Raw genomic sequence first — 24,227 nt, 5'->3', positions numbered from 1 at the left:
CCCCCCCCAGGCACACTGGGTACAATTCCAAAGGACACTTGGGCGCATGTATTAATTTAGCTACAGGTGCTTCCACAGACCAGCAGCACACACAGACATGTCTGTACATAACAATCCATGTGTGTCAGGTATGTGCAAACAGGCCCATTTACATAGGCACACCGGGCCCCCACGCACGTCCTGACGTGCGCATTCCCTCAAGTCCACGCAGATAGGGTCTCGCCCACCTTGGTACACGTGTGCTGACTTCCCGAGTGCTGATGAGGCCTGGAAATCTTCACCTGTAGGCCTAGGGGTAACGTTAAAATGTTACCTACACCAGTTACACACACATATTCTCTTAGGTCAGGAATTGGCAAAGTACAGCCCACTGCCTGTTTTTGTAAATAAAGTTTTGTTGGGACACAGGCATATTCATTTGCTTGTGGGCTGGTTCTGTGCCACAACCGTAGACCTGAGCAGTGAAGACAGGGGCCAAATGACGCCCCAACATCCAAGGATGTGGAGAGCCTGGCCCTGTCCAGGGAAGTTGTTGCCTCCTGTCGTAGATGATCTGTGCAGATACACCCACTGACACAAGCGCTGGTACTCACTCTGGAGTGAATAAATTACAGGTATACAGACACACCTGGATGCCTAGGAAACTAATCCAGATACTCAACAGCTCAGCTCATTCAACCCAGAACCGACTCACAGCTGACCCTCCAGCGGGTTTTCAGACACTGCTGATCACGTGGGAGGAGACGTCTTTCTCCTGTGAAGCTGTTGGGAGATTGGAGCTGCTTGTCTTTGACTTGATAGTGCAGCTCCTTATCCACTAGGCCAACAGAGCTCCCAGTCTAGGTAGAGGTGGGCTGAAATGCAGACATTGGACACACCACGGAGGTTCCCTCTCACACCCAGCCTGGACCAAGGATGTGGACGAGGGCTGCTCACACATACACGGGGACACGGCACCCCCCAAACAGTCGTGTTCATGAGGGACACAGGCAGCAGCTGGCAGAGGTGGAGCGTCTCACAGGCAGGGCTGGACCTCACCTAGGTCCCTTGTCACCCACTGAGGGGCACCTGCTACACCACCCACCCCAGGCCGGTACCCCCTCCCCACCTCTGCCTTCCTGTCTGTGCCGGCAGGACCCCTCTCCCTGCCTGTACCCTCTCTCACTGCCCTTACGCCTGTGCTCCTGCCCAGTTCTCCGCTGCCGTCGCCATCACTGCCCCGTGTCTCGCCTTCGGCTCTGTCTGCACTCCTACCCTCCCTTCTCTGCATCTGCTCGCCTCTCAGACCTCTCCTCAGCGCCTCTGTGTTTGTGCCTCCACCTCCATTGTGTGTCCGACTCTGGTCCCTGACGTTTCTTCTCTGCCTCCCTCTTGCTGTCTGTCCTTCCACAGCTCTGTCCCATCATCCTCTTAGTGAACCGCTGTCTGCCCCTCCCCCTCCCGTCAGCATCATCTGTGTCCCTCCCCATGCCACGTGCATGACTGCATGACGTCTGCATGTTTCTTTGTGTGACCATTTGCATGATGAATGTCTGTGGGACAGGGTTGAACTTTCCACCCTGAGTCCTGGGGGGAGCAACCCCACTGACCCCCTTGGCCCCACAGCGGACATTGCGCGCAGCATGGGGGCCAAGACGGTCATCGCCATTGACGTGGGCAGCCAGGACGAGACAGACCTTAGCACCTACGGAGACAGCCTGTCTGGCTGGTGGCTGCTGTGGAAGCGACTCAACCCCTGGGCGGACAAGGTCAAGGTCCCAGACATGGCTGAAATCCAGTCCCGCCTCGCCTACGTGTCCTGCGTGCGGCAGCTGGAGGTCGTCAAGTCCAGTTCCTATTGCGAGTACCTGCGCCCGCCCATTGACTGCTTTAAGACCATGGACTTCGGGAAGTTTGACCAGATCTACGTGAGTGGGTGGACATGGCATGGTCATGCTGAGCAACGTTTTATCAGTAAAGACCATAGCAGCCAACTGTATTGAAATCAAACATGCCGCAGCAGAAATTGTTCCGTTTCAAGCCCTGCTCATGATATGAAAAATATTAAAACTTAGTCTGTTGTTAAAAAGAAAAGAAAAAAAGACTAAAGCACCACAAAGGGAAGGATCCTAAGGCTCCATCCTAGATCCTTGTAAAACAGAGCAGCGCTTGATTGGTGATGTCTGCAGCGGGTGTGGGTGGGGCTGTGTCTGCCCCTGTGCTAAACTGACACCTAGATTCTTAGAGTAAGCTTTGCTGCCTGAAGGCTGTCTAGAGATTTCCACTGCTTTTTCTAGGTTGCTGGGAATTAGATTGCTTCCTGAAGTCTGCCTAGAGCTTTCCACTTCTTTTTCTGGGTTGGTGGGAATTAGAGCAGATATTTGTGATGCTTGCTGGAGGTTGCAGTTGTATATGTTACATGTTGATGATGCTGAAAAGTGTCCTGTATGTAGCCCACATCCTCTGAAATTAATGGACAGAGCCCGAGTTAAAATACCTAACTCTGTTTCTGAGCCCACTGGGAAATTGGGCCATGACTGATTAGTGGCGTCTGCTCTGGACATGAGATATGAGTGTATCTGTAGATGGGTTGGGGAGCCCTGGCTTGTGAAAATCTTAACATGCTCCGCTGCTGACCAGAAGGTTAGAGGTTCAGGTTCATTCAGAGACACCTTAGGTGACAGGCCTGGAAAGACCTTCCAGTTTTCTGGCAAATCAGCCATTGAAAACCCTACTCTGTTGCCTGTGGGGTCGCTGTGGGTCAGTGCTGAATCGGTGATTTCTAACAGCTGGCCAGAGGTAGTGTGTATATGTAGACCCGACACCAGGCACCTTGCACACCGTCATATCGACAGACCCTGCACGCCTCACGGGGCTGGCTCAGAAAGAAGCGGCAATCAGTTGATGTCTGCAGGGATACAGGAGACAGAAGTGTTGGCTGCATATCTGCTGACTCCGCCAGCTGCCCTCGAGTGGAGGGAAGGGGCGCTGAAAGGGGCCGAGCAGAGAGGACAGGGCAGAGAGAGGACCCACTGGTGCTGGCGCTGACCCCCTTGCTCCCTGCAGGATGTGGGCTACCAGTATGGGAAGGCCGTGTTTGGGGCCTGGAGCCGGGGCGACATCATTGAGAAGATGCTCACAGACCGGCGGTCTACGGACCTGAATGAGAGCCGCCGTGCAGATGTAAGCCTGGATGCTCCCCAAGGGACCACTAGGACCTGGAGGTGTTCCCTAACCCGCTGCCAGGCCTGAGACACTCCCAGGAGTCCCCCTGCACTCCTAACTCAGGACCCTGACTCTTAACAAACCGGACACGCAAACCAGCTCCTGCAAGTTGATGCCACGTCTTGGCAGCTGTGCGAGCAGGAGCCTCGGCTCCACAGGATTTTCAGGGTGCTATTTGGAAAATAGATTGCCAGGCCTTGCTTCCGAGGCTTCTCTGGGTGGATTTGAACTGCCAACCTTTCAACTAGCACTCGACTGCTTAACTGTTTGCACCATCCAGGGACGCCTCCCACCCCTGCGCTCTGGATGACCCCAGACATCCTTGGGGTTGTGCTGAGCTCCTCCAGGAAAACCTCATTGTCGCCCATCTGCGTCCCCAGATCCTCGCCTTTCCCAGCTCCGGCTTCACGGACCTGGCGGAGATTGTGTCCCGGATTGAGCCCCCCACGAGCTACGTTTCGGACGGCTGCGCTGATGGTGAGAGGTCGCAGGGACCCAGGATGGGGGCTGGGCCTGAAGGTGGGGGCCTTGGCTAGAAGCCCAGAGTCCCTCACTGTGCCTCACTCACTGTTCCCAGGGGAGGAGTCGGATTGCCTGACGGAGTACGAGGAGGATGCGGGCCCTGACTGCTCGCGGGACGAAGGGGGCTCCCCGGAGGGGGCCAGCCCCAGCACAGCCTCTGAGATGGTGAGAGCTGGCCCCAGGGCCTGCCTGTCTGCGTGACGGCGAGGGACCGTGCGTGGTCTTGAGGGCTCTGGGGTCTTGCCTTTTCCGTAGTGCCCCTGGGGCTCTGGTGGGTCAGGGGTGACGTTGAGCTAGGTTTAATGACACGGGGAGCAGCACAGGTTGGGGCGGGTGGGCTGAGTGACTCCTGCTGGATGACATAGTATATGAGGGCTGTTGGGTGTCGTAACTGAAGGGCAGTGGCTTCCGAGTGACCTGCACAGGGAGGTACTGTGACGCTGGCATGAAGTGAATGGAGGCTCGACTTGGTTGGAGAATGTGAGTTTTGATTGTCATACAGATGCCTCAGGCTGGACAGCTTGCATGTCGGTGAAACCTGGATGCCACCTTGAGTGGCACGTGGTGTCACATGTTAGGTGGCATGTGTGTTGAGTCGTGCATGTTGAAATGGCACGTTGAGTGGGGCGATCAGGGTTGCCTGCTGGAGGCTCGTGTGCTGGGTGGTGTGTGTTGGACAGCTGTGGGGGGTGCCCACGATGGTGTGACACACGGTGGGGTCTGTCCCTGCAGGAGGACGAGAAGTCCCTTCTCCGGCAACGGCGTGGATTGCCCAAGGACCCCCCTAGCTCGACCGTGGATGCCTGAGGGCCCCCCAGGGCTGGGCTCAGGTGGTTGCCTTGGAGACAGTGCCCTCCCACTCCGTCAGCTGCTATGCCTGTGACCCCCCTCGGTCTCCCTGGTCCCTGGCCCCCGGGGCCACACACTGGACCGACCTGCCCCTGAGGGGAGGGGCAGCACTGCACTGAGGACCCTTGACCAGCGACCCAAATAAACTTTTGTCTCTTGGAAGTGGTCTCCTGGCATCTTCAGATCTGGGGACCCCTTGCGCCACAACTTTCAGAGATTGGCTGGGGCAGCTGTGGGCTTGTCATAGTGACTCACTGCCACCAATGGGTCCTGGGTGGTTCTTCACACCCGCTGCGTGCCCAACCTCCAGCTGTGGCTCCAGGACCCTGAGCCCTGTGCTATCCGGGTGTGGGGGCCACCCACACATCCTCTGCCTCCCCATTCATTTCCCTGCTGGGTTCTCACAATCTCTGCCTTGAGCCCTCCCTGCAGACAAGCTCAGTGTACCCCAGCTGTGTACCCACAGCACCACACCCCTCTCCCCCCAGGACTCCGGACTTCACCTCACAGACCCCAGCTCTGCCCCTTCCCAGTGACCTTGAGCAAGTTCCTTAACCCCTGTGAGCAGCGATGGCTTCCCCTGTAAAATGACAGGAACCGTCCCCTCTGGTGTCACCCATTGTGCTTCCTGGTCAGTGCCCCAGGCTGGGGGTGGTAGCTTCTTGTCACTGTCACCATCACATGGGAGTTAACAGTGGCTGAGTGCTTGGAAGTAGCTTGCCAGGCCTTTCTTCAAAGGTACCTCTGGGTAGACTCAAACATCCAGCCTCTCTCTTGGCAGCTGAGTGAGTTCCATGTACCGTCCAGGGACGTGGGGTCTGCAGGAGAGCCTCAGCGAATCAGCTTTGAAAGCACATGGCCATCAAGCTGGTCCTGACTCCACACTGTTGTAACAACTATGAGAGTACAGAGCAGAGCTGCCCTAGAGGGTTTCCAAGAGCGTAAGGCTTTTCCAAAATTGACTCGTTTTTGTCTGAATGAATGCTTACAAATCATATTACTTTTAGCATTCAGGCATTTGTAGACATTTTGTTTTATAACTACTTATTCTTGATTAGTGTGAGTGGTAAGGAGTTGTGCTACCATCCCAAAGGTACATAGTTCGAATCCACCAGCTGCCCCATGGGCACAAGATGGGCAATCAACTCCCATGCTGTTTACTGCCTCTGAAAGCCTGCTGGAGGGTCAGCGATGAGTTCGTTCCAACTTGATGATACTCAATAACAAATCAATCCTTTAGGGAGTTCTGGTGGCATAGTGTTAAGGAGTTGGCTGCCAACCCAGTGGTATATGGTTCAAATCCATCAGCAGTCTGAGAAAGATGGGCAGTCTCCTCCCTTGTGATTTACTTGCCTCTGAAAACCTGCAGGAGGGTCAGCTGTGTGTTGGTTCTGACTTGATGATACGTAACAGTCACCCCTTTGTCAGGGCTGTAATCTCTGGAAGCACGCTGCCTTGGCTCTCTGGAGCAGGTTCTGAACGCTTGATCACTGTGCCACCCACGCTGGGCTCCTACAGTTGTTACCACGACAACTTAAAACCCAACCAGGTGCTGTCTGGTCCGTTCTCACTCCAGTCCCGTGGGCTTCAGTGGAGAAGCGCCCCGGTGGGCTCCTGTGACTGTGATCTTTGGGAAGCTCGTCGCCAGGACTTTCTTCAGAGAAGGCCGGAGCTCCCTATCAGAGCAGCTTGCCAGTCGTTATTGAAGTTCTGACTGTATGTGCAATAGGAGCCCACAGGGAGGGAGCTTGGTCAGTAACCCCATTGTTGAATCTGTGAGCTCTTCCTTCTGGGAACTGGTCCTTGGAGTGTCAACACTGTGGACTGTGAGGTTCTGTCCAGGGTGCTGCTAACACCTCCCTGGAACCCCCACTGTCACTGCCCCTCCAGCTCTCGGAGCTGTGGAGACAGCAAGCTGCAGACTCAGACTCAGACCAGTGTGGCCCTGATCTGTTGCCCTCCTACCTGGGCTGATCTGCCTCAGCTCTTCTCGTCATCCCTTCTGTTCCTCAAACTCAGAGCTGGTTGGCTGTGGGAACTGTGATCTGAATCAAAGTTTAAGAGTTTCCGTTCAACCATTCATCGGCATCTTGCGTCACTAATTACAATACTCACACGGTAACCTCCTTCTTCATGGGCTCATCCTTCTCTCTTCATGGTCTTGTAGGTGGATTGTTCTAAGGAACACAGCCCTCCCTCCCTGGTGATGTTCACCTTCCAGGCCTGTCTGTTGTTTGGCTGAAGGTTGATCCATGAGGGAGAGTGACGAGGCTCAGAGTGTAACCAAAGGCTGTCATTTCAGGGGAACCTCTGCTCCAAAGAGTTCTGCTGGCCTAGTGGTAAGAGGCTGTGCTGCCATTGCAAAGGTGTGTGGTTCGAATCCACCAGCTGCTCTGTGCAGCAGTCGCCTTCTGTGTGATTAACTGATTGTGAAAACCTGCTCAAGTGTAAGCTGTAAGTTGGTTCAGACGTGATGGCGCACAACAACAACAACTCCTCTCACACACCAACAGCCTAGCTGTTTTCTCCTCTTTGCTCTCTTCTACCTTTTTAATTATTTGTTATTATTATTAATTTTAATGAAAATTTACAGAGACTTTGGATTTCCATTCCTTCATTGTTGTACTTTTCTCCTTGCCCATCTTTCCCCCCACCCCAGTTCACTTTTCTCTTTGAAAAGTAAAAGAAAAATTCTTTCATTATTATACAATCCCTTCCCCCAAGTCCACTCCACTACGCAGCCTTCATTTTGGATTCTGTCATGACAATAATACCTAATCATATATCCCTTTTAAACAGTTCTCTCCCTCATCTGTTTCAATGCAGTATATATCATTCCTCCCCTCCTTCTCAGTCTCCCCTCAACTGCAATGTCAGTCCCGTTTTACAACAGTGGCACTATGCAGTATTTGTCCTTTTGTTACTGAGATATTTCACTCAGCAAATGTCCTCCAGGGTCACCCATTTATAATAATATTGCATGAGTTCCTTGTTTTTCAATGCAGCGTAGTATTCCATTGTGTGACTATACCACAGCTTCTCTATCCATTCGTTTGTTGATGGTCACTTGGGTTGACGCGATAACATGGGTGTGCATATATCTGCTTGGGTGGTGGTTATGGTTTCTTTGGGGTATATTCCCAGTAGTGGAATTGCTGGGTCAAGTGATAATTCTATGTGCAACTTTTTGAGAAAGCACCATACAGCCTTCCATAGTGGTTGCACCATTTTACACTCCCACCAATAGTGAATAAAGGTTCCAGTTTCTCCACAACCTCACCAGCACTTTTTGTTTGCTGTTCTGTTAAATTTTGCAGTTCTGACTGGGGTGAGATGATATCTCATAGTAGTTTTTCTTCTACCTTTGTTTACCCACTGTGTTGAAGGCCGTCTCTTGGGATCCCTTTCAGGGTGGTCCTCAGTGGTAGCCGGCACCTTCCAGATATTCTGGTCTCAGGATCATAGAAGCTGAGGTTCTGCTGGTTCATTAGTTCTTGGACTGATTGTTTCTATGTCCCTTCGTTTTTCTTTCCTCTTCATTCCAGACAGGAAGAGACCAATAGCTGCCTCCCAGATGGACACCTGAAAACTCTTAAGACCTCAGCTGATACCAAAGTTATATGTAGAACCTAGTCATTGTGAACGATCCGCTACCAGCGGACCTTGAGTGCTCTGGAAACAGCAGTCCTGAGGCCCTCGGAGCAGCACCTCATGCCCTCAGGGAAGTCCAGCTGGGTGGGGGAAGCTTCCCTAACTTTGCTCCCTGTTGGCTCAACTATATGCATAGAAATGACCAGACCAAAGAGTTGTTATCTGGACTGAGCAAGGGAACATTGCATGGTTAAAAGTCAAGAAAGGTGTGCATCAGGGCTATATCCTCTCCCCATGCCTATCCAGTCTGCAGACTGAGCCAATAGTCCATGAAGCTGGACTCAATGAAGAAGAATGTGGCATCAGGATTGGAAGAAGACTCAACACCCTGCACTATGCAGATGACACAAGCTTGCTTGCTGAAAGTGAAGAGAACATGGCCCACTTGCTGAAGAAGATCGACACTAAGTTTACAACGTGGATTACGTTTCAACATAAAAAAACACCCCAAAATTCCTTACCACTGGGCCGATTAACAACATCGTGACAGATGGAGAGAAGATTGAAACCGTCAATGACTTCATCTTACTTGGATCTACAGTCAAGACCCTTGGTATCAGTAGTCAGGAGATCAAGAGATAATGGCATTGGGAAAGTCTGCTGTCGAGGACCTCTCCAAAGTACCACCAAGACGCAATGATGTCATTTGAAGACTGCACTTGATTTAGACAATGGTCTTTTCAATCACTTGCTATGCATCTGAGAGCTGGACAATGAATACAGGAGACAGAAGCAGCATTGATTCCTTTGAGCTGTGGTCTTGGAGAGGAGTACTGAACATCCCATGGATGGCCAAGAGAACAAACATGTATGTTTTGCAGAAAATGCAGCCAGAGCATTCCTTAGAATGCTTTCCTGCCTGCTTATAAAACCACTTGCAAGGGGAGCTCTGGTGGCCTAGTGGCAAGAAGCTGCAACTACAATCCCAGAGGTTCACGGTTCGAATCCACCAGATGCTCTGCCGGGGAAGGAGGGACAATCTCCTCCTGTACCAGTCAGATCTGATTTGACGGTACACGCACACAAAAACAATAAAATAAAACCACTTGCAGAGGAGTGTTTATTACTCCCAATCATGCAGGCTTGCGTGTGTAGCAGTGTTTGCCTTTGCTCAGTGTATCACTTGCGCATCTGTTCACGTCTTCTCTGCCTTTACAAACTCCAAGCACTTGAATCCTGCTTTGAAGCCCTTCACCTGCCTCTTCCTCTCTGTGTATGGGAACTTATCTGTCCTTGAATGTCACCTCCTCCTCAGAGGAGCTTTCTCCAAGGTGCTGAGGTGCAGCAATGCCAGTTTAAAGTCTACAGTGTGCCTCATTCAAACTATGATCTCCAACTACTTCCTGTACACCTGAAAGTTGGACAGTGAATAAGGATGACCAGGAGAAGAATAGATGCCTCTGAGTTGTGTCCTTGGAGAAGAGTGAACAAACAAAGATACCTTGGAGAAAGTGCAGCCAGGGTGCTGCTTACAGGCAAAGACAGCAAAGCTTCGTCTCTCAGACTTCGGGCACATTGTTAGGAGGGGTCGGTCCTTGGAAAGGGACATCATGCTTGGAGAGGTGGGGGTCAGCAAAAGAGAGAGGGAGACCTTCAAGATGGGTGGACACAGTGGCGGTAGCAGCGGGCTCGAGTTTGTCAGGTGTGGTGAGGTGGGCGCGGGACAGGACAGGACTCACATCTGCTGCCCACAGGGTTGCTATGAATCGTCGTCATTCGGGGGCCCCTCACACCACCACCGCCGTCTAACGTGGCTTCTCGGCCGGCACCTGCCCGCTGCCCTGCGTCACTATCTGCAGTTGTTGCTTTGTTCGTTGTTAACCTTCATCTCTGCAAGACACACACAAACAGACTTACTCCTCACCTATCAACCGTTGCATCACCCAACTTCTCACACTGACAACAGTAGTAAAATCAGCATCCAACTCTTTTGTGCATTCAGGATGCGCCCATGGCAGTAACGAACACTGACGTGAAATGGACGCTGGCTGAGATGAGTAAGGTTGTAGGCCCCCTTGACTGGGCCTCACTGGCCTGGCTGGGCTGTGATGATGGCACTTGATGATCGTATAATGATGTCGTTTGACAGTTGGGGAAGGATTTGCTCATCCTTTGCTTTGTGGTCTGACGTGATCGCTTTGCATTTGTTGTGTATATTGCCGGCTTCCGCACAAGGACCTGGGTTCTGTAACCTAACTGTGTTGGTTAAGTGAGTGGTGGGCATGCCAATTCTGCCTCTGCGGGGATTTGGCTTAAACAAGCATCTGACTCATAGTTTAAAAAACAATTAGTTGCTTGGAGTTTCTTTCTGTTCATGACGGCCCCGTGTGTGTAGGAGCGCTGTACACTGTTTGTGGTTCTGAGGTGCTGACTCACCTCTGACGCAGAGTAACACTATGTATGTACAACAGATAAAGACCATCCTGGTCCCGCACTGGGCTCAGGCCCTGCACCAAGCAAGCCTGGTCATCACAAAAGTGGCAGTTCACCTTGTGGAGAGCCCGCGAGACCTCTACTGGCTTTCCAAGTACTAGATCCCCTTCAGAGACAGGCCGTAATATGCCCAATCTTGGAGAGAGAGGTCGAATTGGAAAAAAGCAGACATTTTATTATCTAGGCTGGTTGCCTGTGACTCGACAGCACTTAACAACAATGACATTAACAGAGAGAGAGATCAGCTGGCCCAGTGGAGAGAAAATGGGTGACTTTTAATCCGCGGCCCTCGGGCCTGTCTTTCATTGTTTTTGTTCAGACATTCCTCTAGATCATAGAGCCCTGGTGTACAAGTTGCCGTACAGCGGTCACATGTGGTTGCTGTGAGGCTGAACACTGTGACACTGATGTGTCAAATGCATTAATGGTGGCTACCCAATGCAGACAGAGAGTGGGGTGAAGCTCCCTGATTAAAACAAGCTTGGAAGAAGGAGTGGCATCCACTTCCATAATAGCTTGCCTCCGGAAACCCTATGGACCTGGAGAGAGAATGAAAGGCACCCAAGCATGGAGGACTCCCCTTCATAGGGTCGCTATGAGTCGCCTGTGATTCAACAGCACTTAACAATGACAACAGGTTAGAATGTGGGAGACTGGGGAGGCGACGAGGAACAGAGATTGGTGAGTTTTCCAGATCGATTTGGCAAAGGAAAGGTTCTGAGGAGATGTTCCAGGCTGGGCTAAGGGCCTGGGCAAGAGCTCCTGCGTGTGCAGCCCTTCTAGGCTGAAAAGGTGGGGGTCTCTTTGGAGACGTGGAGATGGACGTAGGCAGCCAGCCTCGGAGGTCACTCCCTTTGCATTAGCTGTGGAGCCATTGCGGGACACGCGCATGCGCAGGATTTCGTCTCTCCTGATGGCGTCTGTCTGGTTCGGGGCTCCATTCTGGAGGAACTGTGCCTTTCAGGGTGACCGCTGTCAGATCAGGCACGGGTCACTCTCAGGGCACCTGGTGCCTTGTTGCCAACTTAAAGACTTAAGAAAAGGCGCCTGTTGTTGTTGTTATGTGCCGTCCAGTCAACAGAGACTCAGGGCGACTCTTGAACAGCAGATCTGAACTGCCCTGTCCTGCTCTGCCTTCACGAGCTCAGCGTGCTCAAGCCTTTCCTAGGCACGGAGTCAGCCCATCTTGTTCAGACTTTCCCTCTTTCTCTGACCTTTTATGAGTCCCAGCATGATGTCTTTTTCCAAGAACTAACCTTACTTTTAATCTATGCCTTTAGTGCATTGTGAACGTCTTTCTTGAACACTACTGGTAACATTGTAACAAGCGATGGCTGACAATATGAAGAATGGAAATTTAATTGTGCTCATGTGGAACCTATACCCGGACCAGGAGGCTGTTATGTGAACAGAGCAAGGGAACACTGTTGTTGTTATGTGTTGTTAAGTCGCCTGCAACTCATAGCGACCCTGAGTACAACAGCCCTAAACCCTGTTCTATCCTGTGCCAATCTTGTTGTCTCCAACACACCTACTCCCATCACCCCAGTCACTGAATCAATCCATCTCATCCAGGGTCTTCCTCTCTTGTGCTGTCTCTCTACCCTCCCAAGGGAACACTACTACATGGTTTAAAATAAAGAAGGAAGTGTGTCGGGGCTGCATTATCTCTCTATGCCTAGTCAATCTGTATGCTAAGCAAAATATTAAAAAAGCTGGACTCTATGAAGAGGAAAATGGCATCAGGATTGGAGGGAGACTCATCAATAACTTGTGTTATGTAAATAATACAACCTTGCTGAAAGTGAGGAACACTTCAAGCACTTGTTGCAGAAGATCAAAGAAAACATCCTTCAATATGGATTGCATCTCGATGTCAAGAAAAAGAAATTCTTACCACTGGATCTATAGGCAACATCATGATAGTTGTAGAAAAGACTGAAACTGTCAATAACTTCATCTTACTTGGATCCACAATCAACACTCTTGGTCAGGAAGTCAGGAGATGTATTGCACTGGGAAAGTCTGCAGTTAGGGACCTCTCCAAATTGTTGAGTAGTAAGGAGGTCAGTTTGAGGACTAAGGTGTGCCTGATGCAGACTATGGTCTTTGCAATCACTTGCCATGCATTCGAGAGCTGGACAATGAATAAGGATGACAGAAGAATTGATGCCTTTGAGCTGCTGGGTTGGAGAAGAATAATGAACATCCCATAGATGGTCCAAAGAACAAATAGATCTGTCTTGAGTGCTCTTTGGAGGCGAAGATGATGAGGCTTCCCTCTCACATACTTTGGGCATGCTGTTAGGAGGGGCTATTCCTTGGTGAGGGACATGATGCTTGGAAAAGTGGGACATGATGCTTGGAGAGGGACATAATGCTTGACCAAGTAGACTGACATGGTGATGGCCACAATGAGCTCTAGTGTGTCAGGAAGTATGAAGATGACACAGGATAGGACAGGATAGGATCTGTTGTTCATAGGGTCACTATGCGTCATACTCAACTTGATGGCACCTGACAACAACAATCCCTCCTAATTTTCATCTTTGCCTCTAAGGGGGAACCTGAAAGCACTTCCTTCAAGACAGATTTATTCTTTTGGCAGTCCATGGGATATTCAACACTTCTCCAGCACCCCAATACAAGGGCATAAATTCCTCTTGTATCATTTTTATTCACTGTCCAATTTGTCAGATGCTTAGGAAACAATTGAAAATACCATGCCTTAGATCAGATGCACCTTAGTCTTTAAACTGATATTGTTGCTCTTTAGTACTGTGGGGAGGTCCTTGACAGCAGATTTCCCAGATGCAACTTTTTTTTTTAAATTATTTCTCTACTGCTACTGCCATGGGTGTTGATGGGTCCAAAAGAAATGAAATAGTTGACAACTTCAATCTTTTTCCACCTATAGTGATAACTGCTTATCAGTCCAGTGGTGAGGATTTTTTGTTTTGAGATGCACAAAAAGAGCAAGGACATAGTGATCTCTGGTGGTCTGGTGGCAAGAAGCTGCGCTGCAATCCTGAAGGCTCATGGTTCGAATCCACCAGATGCTCTGCTGGAGGAGGAGGGGCAATCTCTTCCTGTACCAGTTGGATCTGACTAGCTAGTACACAACAACAACAACAACAACACTAACAACAACAAAAAAAGTGAAGACAGTATTGGGGTGGTCAAGTCTGACTTCCATTAACCCCACAAGGGGGCACTATCTCCATCAAAAGCATCCACAATACAAATCGATTCTCATGAGGCCAGATATGCCTTCCATGCTTAGCTACCTCTTTCTAATAATTGAAACTTGTCTACTGGGCCTGAAATCCGTTACAATAGCTTATAGACGTCACAGAACCATACTCACAATTATGGGCTTATTGAAAAAAGTTGTTAGATGCTGTTAAGGTGAGTATGACTCAAGAACCTTATCAACAACTGATCTGAACCCTGTCCTAGGCTCTGCCATTGTTTCTGAGATGTTGTTGCTGTTGTTGTTGTTGTTGTTGTTGTTAGGTGCCCTAGAATTGAGAATGACCCCTAGTGACACTAGAGCCCATTGCCTCAGTCACTGCTGTGTCAATCCATTTGTTTGAGGGTCTTCTTCTCTTTGACAGGCCTTCCATTTTCCCAAGCATGACGTCCCTCTACAAGGAATAGCCTCTCCTAGCAACATGCTCAAAGTATGGAAGATGAATCTTTATCGTCCTTGCCTTCAAGGGTGTTCTGGCTGCACCCTTTCTGAGACATATCTGTCAGTTCTTTTTGCAGTCCTGGGATATTCAGCTCTCTTCTTCAACATCACACTTCAAAGGCATCAATTCTTCTTCTGGCATCCTTATTCATTATTCGATTCTCAGATGCATGGTTGAACAGTATATCAATTGAAATGCATAGTAGTTGAAATGACCATGACCTGAATCAGATGCACCTTAGTCCTCAAGCTGACATCACTGTTTCTCAGTAATTTGGAGAAGTCCCTGACTGCAGACTTTCCCAGTGCAATACGTCTCTTCATCTCTTGACTGCTGATACCAAGGGGGTTAATTGTGGATCCAAGTAAGATGGAATCGTTGATGACTTCAATCTTTTCTCCCTCTATCATGATGTTGCTTACTGGTCCATTGATAAGATTTTTTTGTTTTCTTGACATTGAGATGCAATCCATACTGAAGGCTGCATTCTTTGATCTTCTGCAGCAAGTGCCTCAAGTCCTCCTCATTTTCAGCAAGCAAAGTTGTGTCATCTGCATAGTGCAGGTTATTGATAAGTCTCCCTCTGATCCAGATGCCACACTCCTCTTCCTAGAGTCCAACTTCTTGAATAATTTTCTCAGTATATAGATTGAGTAGGTGTGGAGAAAGGATATAACCCTGACACACTCCCTCCTTCATTTTAAACATACTGTGTTCCTTTGCTCTGTTTACACAACAGCCTCTTGGTCTAAGTACAGGTTTCTCATGAGCATGATTAAGTGTTCTGGGATTCCCATTCTTCTCAATGTTAGCTATAATTTGTTATGGTACACACCGTCAAATGCCTTTGCATAGTTAATAAAGCATAAATAGGCATTCTTCTGGTATTCTTTATTTTCAGCCAGGAACCATTTGACACCAGCAGTGATATCTCTGGTGCCACGGCCTCTTCTAAATCCCACTTAAACTTCTGGCAGTTACCTGTCTATATAGTATTCTAGCCATTTTTTAATTAGTCTTCAGCATTATTTTGCTGAAATAGTTTCTACATTCGGTTGGATCACCTTTCTTAGAAATGAGAATAAATACATATCTTTTCCAGTCAGTTGGCCAAGCAGCTATCCTCCAAATTTTCTTCTTAAGACTGGTAAGCACATCTAGGGCTTAGTTGAAACATATAAATCAGTATCCCATAATTTCTGGGGCCTTGTTTTTTGCCAATGCCTTAAATACAGCTTCAACTCCTTCCTTCATTCCCATTGACTTTTGTTCCTATGGAACTTCCTGAGATCCTTCAGTGTCAGTCAGTTCTTTTTGGTACAGTGATTCCCTCCGTCTCCAAGACTTGACGTTCTTTAGTCAAATCTTGTTGTTACTACGATTGTTAGTAACTCTCTGAACAACATATCTGACCATCTGACCTATCCTGGACAATCCTCATGATCTCTGTCATGCTCAAGCCTATTATGATGTGCCCTGTGTCAGCCTGTCTTGTCGAGGGTCTTTTTTTCCCCCCCACTGACCCTCTCTATCTTTTCCAGCATGATATCTCCTTCCAAAGAATGGCCCCAAAGTTTCACCATCTTTGCCTCCAAGGAGCATGCTGGCTGCACTTTCTCGAAGACGTATTTGTTTTTTCTTTTGGCTTGCATGGGATACTCAATAATCTTTTCTGCATTGAAATTCAAGAGCATCTTCTGTCCATTTTTGTCATTTTCTAACTTACTTACATAACAAGTGGTTGAAACGACTATGGCTCAAATCAGAGGCACCGCTTCGTCTCTAAACGGGCATCATTTTTCCTTTACACCTTAGAGAGGTCCTTGGTTGCCGATTTACCTGGTGCAGCTTTCTTTTGATTTCTTGTCTGCTGGTGCCAAGGATATTGATTGTGAATCCAAGGAAGATGAAATAATTGACGACTTCAGTCTTTTCTCCATCTACATATATCATGACGCTGTCTATGGTACCTGTGATGAGGATTTTTTGTCTTCTTGATCTAATAAAGCTTAATCTTACATACTAGGGATATTTTGTCAGGAGAGGCCAGTCATTGGAAATAGACATAATGGGAAACGTGAAGATTCAGAGAAAGACCGGAAGACCTTGAACAAGCTAGACTGACACAATGTAACAGTGGGCTTGAGTATATTACAGACGGAGAGGCTGGCACAGAAAAGGGCAAGGTTTCCAGGAGTGATGTTGGCTGCACATAACAACACAACACTAAGCTGATCTTCTGGTGGGTTTTCAGAGACAGTTAATCACATGGGAGGAGATTGCCCATCCTTCTCCCACAGAGCAGCTGGTGGATTTGAATTGTGTGCCTTTGGATTGGAGAGGAGCCTTTTACTGCAAGGCCACTATGCCTTGCACAGGGTTTCTTTTTAGGTTGAGGAAATGTTCTAATGCCCATAGTTGTGATGGTCTCAAGAGCCTGTGAATGCACTAAAACCCACTGAAGTGTGCACTTCCAGTGGATGGCTCGGGCAATACATGATTGAGGTCAGCAGACACATAGGGAGGGGAAACCCAGGAGCAGCGATTGAATCAAGTTGTTGGTAAGTGCTGTCCAGTTGACTATGACTCATAGTGACCCTATGAACAATAGATCTCAACCCTCTCCTATCCTATTGTTGTTGTTGATTGCCTTTGAGTCGAGCACGACTCATCACGACCCTATGAACAAAAGGCCTGAAGCCCCTCTACAACCATTGACACTTATCAAAGTTCGTAGAGTTTCTGGAGGCATGTTGTTTAGGAAGTGGATGCCACTCCTGCTTCCTGCTGTCCTATCCTGGGCCATTCTCATTATTTCTGACACACTTGAGCATTATTGTCACTGCATCAACCTGTCTTACTGAGAATCTTTTCTTTTTCTGACCCTCCACCTTTCCAAGCATGCTGTCCTTTTCCGAGGAATAGCTTCAATTCCTACTGACACACATCGCATGTGTAAGATGAAGTCTGGCCACCCTTGTTTCCAAGGAGCACTCTGGCTGCACCCTCTCCAGGACATATCTGTTTGTTCCTCAGGCCGTCCGTGGGATGCTCAATACTCTTCTCCAGCTCAAAGGCATCAATTCTTTTTCTGTCATTCTCAGTCATTGTCCAGCTCTCAAATGCACATAGTAAATGATTAAAAGGACCACATCTTAGGGAGCTCTGGTGGCCTAGTGGTAAAAATCTGCACTGCAATCTCAGAGGTACACAGTTCAAATCCACCAGATGCTGTGCTGGAGAAGGAAGGGCAATCTCCTCCTGTACCAGTCAGATCCAATTTGATGGTACATACACACCCCCTACATCTTAATTCAGGTGGACTTTACAGTCTTTAAAGTGACGTCATTGCTTCTATGATAAGACTATGGGAACATTCTTCCACTTTGCACATCACTCTTTGTCAATGTGTTGTATGAGGTAACCTGGGTTTGCTGTAATTCTGACCCTTGTGCCATGGGGTATCAAATACCAGAACGGTTTCCCATTGTGGACAGTTTGGTGGAGCTTCCAGTTGTCAAACAGGTTGGGAAGCAGGAGTGGCATCCACTTCCTAAACCACATGCCTCTGGAAACTCTATGAACTTGGAGAAACAACGATAGCTATGGAAAGACATGAGGTCTTTTGTTCATAGTCTCTATGAGTCGACCTCGACTCGACGGCAATCAACAACAACAATATTGCTTCTAAGCACTTTGGAAAGATCCTTGACAGCAGGCCTTCCCAGTGCAATACATCTTTTGATTTTTTTAATAGTTTAATGTATTTTAATAGCAAACTTATATAACAGCACAGAAGACAGACAACATTAAAAACATGTACTTGCATGTAGGACAACTCAGTTAGAAAATATAGTGATTGGATGGATCTACTGTATGATAAAAATGCTACAAACACTATTTAGTTGCCATCAATAAGAAATTTACTTATTTTAGAAAAATCCAAATGCTGGCATTGTCCAGAAAAATGTAACAGGTTTATTTATAATTGTTGCAAAGTTGAACTGCTAAAACTTGTTCACGGAAACACTTTTTTCTGACTTTGCAGTAATGCTTTATATCCCCACATTTATATTAGAAATTCACACACAAATAAAAATGGAAAAAACTGCCAATCCCTGATTTCTGCCTCCTATGTTTCCATTCACAATCATATACTTGGGTATCTTTTGACCCCATGGAAAAAAATTATCTAACGTTGAAGAACTACCAATAACAGGAAGAAGAGATTTCTTTTTTTTTTAAAAAAAAAGAATGGACTGTTTTCCATCCTAGTGGATTCTTGGGCATGCTTTCCACGTGTGTGGCGTGCCAGCTGGATGTCTTTTGGCATAATTGTTACACGTTTGGCATGGATGGCACACAGGTTGGTGTCTTCAAAGAGGCCAACCAGATAGGCCTCACTTGCCTCCTCCTGCAAAGCACCAATGACTGCCCTCTGAAAGCGCAGATCTCTTTTGAAGTCCTGAGCAATTTCTCGCACCGGATGCTGGAAGGGAAGTTTTCCAATCAGGAGTTCAGTGGACTTGTGATAACGCCTGATTTCAGGAGTGCCACAGGACCAGGCCTGTAGCGATGTGGCTTCTTCACCCCGCCAGTAGAGGGCACGCTCTTGCGACCGGCTTTTGTCGCCAGCTGCTTCCTGGGTGCTTTCCCACCGGTTGATTTGCGGGCGGTCAGCTTTGTACGAGCCATGGTATAAACACCTCTTCACTTACCCCGCCTTCGTCGGCTGGAGCTCGGCGGCACTGGCCGACGGCGGCCCATCTTTTGATTTCTTGACTGCTAGCACCAACAGTGTTGATTATATATCCAAGTAAGATTAAATAGTGGATAGGTGGAGAAGGCTTTTGTTTTCTTGCTATTGGGATGTAATACACGTTGAAGGTGTCAGTCTTTGATCTTTTGCACACCTCTTCAACCTGTATGCTGAGTAAGTCATTCTAGAAGGTGGACTTTATGGAGAAGAACGTGGTATCTTGCAGTATGCAGAAGACACAACGTTGCTGAAAGTGAGGAAGACTTGAAAAGCCTGTACTTGGCACAGTGCACTGACCTTTGCTGCTCAGGTGAACACTAATTGCTGTAGATTGGAGTCCAACCCATAGGGACCCTCTAGGACAGAGGGGCACTGCCCTATGTAATTTCTTTCTAAAAAATTTGAGTGAAAGTTCACAAATCATATTGTGTTTGCATGTTGTTGTTGTTTTGTGCCATTAAGTTGCCTGCAACTCATAGCAACCCTACGTACAGCAGTTCTGAACCCTGCCCTGTCTCACTAATTCTGACAAACTAACTGCCATTGCCCCAGTCACTGTATTAATCCATCTGATCCAGGGTGTCTCTCTCCCACACTGTCCGTCCACCCTTCCAAGCATGATGTTGTTCTCCAAGGACCGGTTCCTCCTGGTAACATGCCCGAAGTATGTAAGATGGAGCTGCAAAATCCTTGTCTCCAAGGAGAAACTTGTTCTCACCCTCTCACAGGCAGACTTATTTTTTTTTCTTGGGGGTCCATAGGATGTTCAATACTCTTCTCCAGCACCACAGCTCAAAGACATCAGTTCTTCTGCCATCCTATGTCATTGTCCGGCTCTCTGATGCATAGTAAGTAATTGTGAAGACCATGGCCTGAATCAGGTGCACCTTAGTCTCTAGACTGACATTGTTCCTTCTCAGTACTCTAGAGAGGTCCCTGACAGCAGATTTTTCCAGTACAATTTGTCTTTTGACTGCTGGTGCCAAGAGTGTTGATTGTGGAGCTGAGCAAAGCTGTAATTGTTAACAACCTTAATTTCTTCCTCATCTATCATGGTGCTGCCAGTTGGACCAGTTGTGAGGGTCTTTGTTTTCTTAAATTTTTTTTCTTTTTCTTTCTTCCTTCTGTGTACCGTTGAGTCAGATCTGACTGTCACAGGAGGAAAGAGATTGCCCCTCCTTCTCCAGCAGAGCATCTGGTGGATTCGAACTGCATGCCTTTGGGATTGCAGTGCACCTTCTTGCCACTAGGCCACCATATATGTGTGTGTGTATATAATTTTTTTATTATTATTTTTTTGTGCATGTACCGTCAAATCCGATCTGACTGGTACAGAAGGAAATTGTCCCTCCTTCTCTGGCAGAACATCTGGTGGATTTGAACCGTGTACCTCTGGGATTGCAATACAGCTTCTTGCCACTAGGCCACCAGAGCTCCCCTTAATTTTTTTTTAAGGAGAGACTTTATTGAGGGCCCAGGGCCACGGGGCTCAGAAGGAGGCCACCTGCAAGAGGCAAGGGAGCCAGTGGAGAGGGGTCCCTTATTTCACCTTCTTGGGGTGCAGGTTGTGGGTGTGCCCACACTTCTAGTGGCCATTAACAGCACAGGGATGCAGCGAGTGGATCGTCTTGTCGCAGTTATATTTCTGGCGCTGAAAGGCTTGGTAACACCACCACGCACATGCAGCACCAGGTGCAGGGTGGACTCTTTCTGGACGTTGTAGTCAGAGAGTGGACAGGCATCATCTAGCTATTTGCCAGCAAGTATCAGGCACTGGTGGTCTGGGGGCAGCATGCCCTCCTTGTCTTGGATTTTTGGCTTTGACATTCTCGATGGTGTCACTCAGCTCAACCTCAGAAGCAATGGCGTTGCCAGTCAGGGTCTTCACAAAGCTCTGCATCTCTGGTCTGCCGCTCGGCCGCTTCATTGAAGAGACATTTTGTTGTATAGCATGAATTACGATTGATTAATGCAATTAATTACAACATCTAAGAAAAACTCTGGGAGCTCTGGGGGCCTTGGGGTAAGGAGCTGTGCTGCCAACCCAAAGGCACATGGTTCGAATTCACCAGTTGCTCTGTGGGAGAAATATGGGCAATCTCCTCTCGTGTGATTTACAGCCTCTGAAAACCCTCTGGAGGGTCAACTCTGAGTTGATTCTGACTTTGTGCCGCATCATATAGCAACAATCAGACTCACACCCACACCATTTCCAAGGCTGTAAAGCTTCACAGAAGCAGACTGCCACATCTTCTGCTTCAGGAGCCGCTGCTGCTTTCGAACCATCGACCTTTTGGTTAGCAGTCCAGCTTCTTAACCCCTGTGTCACCAGGGCTGCCTCCCAGATCCCATTATCTTGCTTGTATTTTCCATGTGCCTTCGGTGTTTGACTTGTTACTTGCTGTCGAGTTGAGAACCACTGATAGCAACCCTGTCCTGTGCCATCCTCATCACCCACCTCTGACACACCTGAGCTCACAGCTTCAGTCACTGTCAATCTGTCTCACGGAGAGTCTTCCCCTCCTGCGGACCCTCCATCGTTTTGCTGACCAAATCCTTGGGAAAAGATACTGTGCTTGGAAAGCTGTAAGATGAGCAAAAAAGCACTTGGCTCGAAGGGTTGGTTTGAGGATTTAATAAAATCAAAACAAGGCTCTTTGTGGGGCCACACAGATGTGCACACCTGCAGAGAAAACACCCACCCCCACACTCAGTCCCTCACAGGGTCAAGTTCAGGAACCGCTCCTCGCTTCCTCTCTCTGTCCCACCAGGGGGCGCTCCTGCTATGACACTGGGTCTCTGGGCCAAGGTTGGGGCTTTCAAGGTAGAATTTTCCCCAGAGGATCTTGGACAGGGACCACCACCCTGCCAGTTGATCAATCATACTGTGGCCACGTTCGTGTTGCCACGATGCTGAGAGCTTTGTCACAGGTATTTCACTTACCAGCAGGGTGATTCATGGTGGACTTGTTTCAGCAGAGGGTGCAGACAAAAAGAGACTAGGAAGAAAGACCTGGCAATCTGCTTCTAAAATGAAGCCACAGCCAGTGGGTCCCAACAGACCATCTATAGCATGGTGACAGACAAGCCCTCCAGGCTGGAAGGTACTGAAATATCCACAGAGGCCTGAACAATGGACTCAAACAATGGACGGTGGAGATGGCACTGGGCTGGGTGGCACTGTGTTCCGTTGTCCGTGGAAACCACGTGGTTCAGAGCTGACTTCACGACAATTAACAGCAACAACAAGTGTGCAATGGTTGGCTGCTTCCACGGTCTCCATGTTTGTTGGGCTTGTTCTGGTTTATTTTATTATTATTATTTTGTAATAAACAACATTCCTTATTATAAAATTACCTGTTGTCTTTGTTATCTCACCTCAACTCATTGCCTGACCTTCCGGCAGGTTTCAAGCCAGCAGTCATTGCCACTGAGCTGGAACCAGCTCACAGGTGACCCTCCAGTGGGCTTTCAGAGACTGTAAACATCACAGAAGAAAACTGCTCATCTTTCTCCTTTGAGCAACTGGAGGATTTGAACTGCATACCTTTGTGTTGGAATCCCAAGTCCTTACCCATTAGACTACCAGAACTCAAGTAGGTTTCAAAGGCTCTAACTCTTATGGAATGAGATTACCTGTCTTTCTCCGTTGGAGTCAATGGTGACTTTGAACTGATAGACACCACATTTGGGCTTGCAGTGCAAATCTGGAGTTCCCTAATGGTTAGCTAGTACTGCTATAACAAAATATCTCTAACTGGATGACTTTAACAAATATTTTTTCCTTTCTTTATTAATGTATTTTTTCTTTTATATTATTAATTTCAATGAAAGTTTACAGAGACTTTAGATTTCCATTAATTCATTGCTGTAATTTTCTCCCTGTTCATCCCTCCTCCTCAGTTCGCTCTTCTCTTTGAAAAGTGAGAGAAAAATTCTTTCATTGTTATGCAATCCCTTCCCCCAAGCCCACTCCACTATGCAGCCTTCATTCTGGACTTCATTCATGACAATAAGACCTAATCATACATCCCTTTTAAACAGTTCTCCCTCATCTGTTTCAACGCAGTATACATTATTGAACCCATCTTTCTCAGTCTCCCCCCAACCCCAATGTTAGTCCCGTTTTACAACAGTGGCACTATGCATTATTTGTCCTTTTGTGACTGAAATATTTCACTTAGCATAATGTCCTCCAGAGTCACCCATTTTCTGTAATATTTCATGAGTTCCTTGTTTTTCAGCGCTGCATAGCATTCCGCTGTGTGAATATACCACAGCTTCTCTATCCATTCGATGGGCATTTAGGTTGTTTCCAGCTCTTTGCTATTGTGAACAAAGCCTCGATAAACATGGGTGTGCATTTCCCCCCCGCCCCCCTTTTACAGTTTAGAAGTTCAGAGGAAGGAGAGCCGCTCTAGGGGAAGGCTCTCTCTGTCTCATAGTTTGTGGAGGGAAGTCGTTGTTTCCTTCCACACCTGCAGGTGCAGTGTTTCCCTGGAGACGCCCATGTGCTGCTTTTGTGCCCATGTGCTGCCTTTCCTGGTGTCAAGGAGCTTTATTGTGCAGGAGCTCCAGTCCCAAACCACGCAGTCCACTCCTAATGATGACTGCTAGGTGTTTCTAAGGGCCCTCCCTTCTTGGCTACTTTTCTCTGTTTTTATCTCTAATAAGATAAACAGTATCACAGGCCACACCCTTGAGAAACTTCCCTGACATCCCACTAGTGCTGGGATGGGGTTGGCGAGTGTGGCATCCCACCTTTAACCCCCCTACTGTTACTTGATTTCTTGAAACTATGAAAGAGCATAACATTGTTTCCAAATGGTATGATGTTATAAATGTATTGGGGCTGGGTGATTCAATCCATGACATCTGTGTATTTTTAAAATATTTTAATTTTTTATTGCTTTGCATATAATCATTCATATACATCATATTCTGTATGTGGACTATGTGGTTTTTACAGCATTCATATGCATTATGATTTTACTTGTTTCAGTTAACAGATGCAGCCCTGGGTGCACTCACCAGTCTATGCCAGGAAATTTGGAGGATGGCTGTCTGGTCAATGGATTGGGAAGTTCCCTATTAATTCCCATTCCCAAGAAAGG

General features: G+C 47.9%; 1 protein-coding gene and 1 pseudogene across 1 annotated transcript in view; one reads left to right on the top strand and one right to left on the bottom strand.

The window, feature by feature from the left end:
* Positions 1–4,538, top strand: part of PNPLA6 (patatin-like phospholipase domain containing 6) — a 31,755-nt gene extending 27,217 nt beyond the window's left edge. The window contains exons 28-32 of the mRNA XM_006902665.1: positions 1,606–1,907; positions 3,046–3,162; positions 3,585–3,681; positions 3,782–3,891; positions 4,459–4,538. Coding sequence (XP_006902727.1) covers positions 1,606–1,907; positions 3,046–3,162; positions 3,585–3,681; positions 3,782–3,891; positions 4,459–4,533 — 701 coding nt within the window. The 3' untranslated portion in view covers positions 4,534–4,538. The remainder of the gene's footprint in view (positions 1–1,605; positions 1,908–3,045; positions 3,163–3,584; positions 3,682–3,781; positions 3,892–4,458) is intronic.
* Positions 4,539–6,450: 1,912 nt separating this feature from the next.
* Positions 6,451–19,049, bottom strand: LOC102852778 (annotated as a pseudogene).
* Positions 19,050–24,227: the final 5,178 nt, after the last annotated feature.

This window comes from Elephantulus edwardii, unplaced genomic scaffold, assembly GCF_000299155.1.
Source record: "Elephantulus edwardii isolate Elephantulus edwardi_28Jun2011 unplaced genomic scaffold, EleEdw1.0 scaffold00438, whole genome shotgun sequence".
NCBI classification, from domain to species: Eukaryota; Metazoa; Chordata; class Mammalia; order Macroscelidea; family Macroscelididae; genus Elephantulus; species Elephantulus edwardii.
The sequence above is the reverse complement of the archived record's forward strand: the minus strand, read 5'-3'. Positions and strand labels throughout refer to the sequence as shown.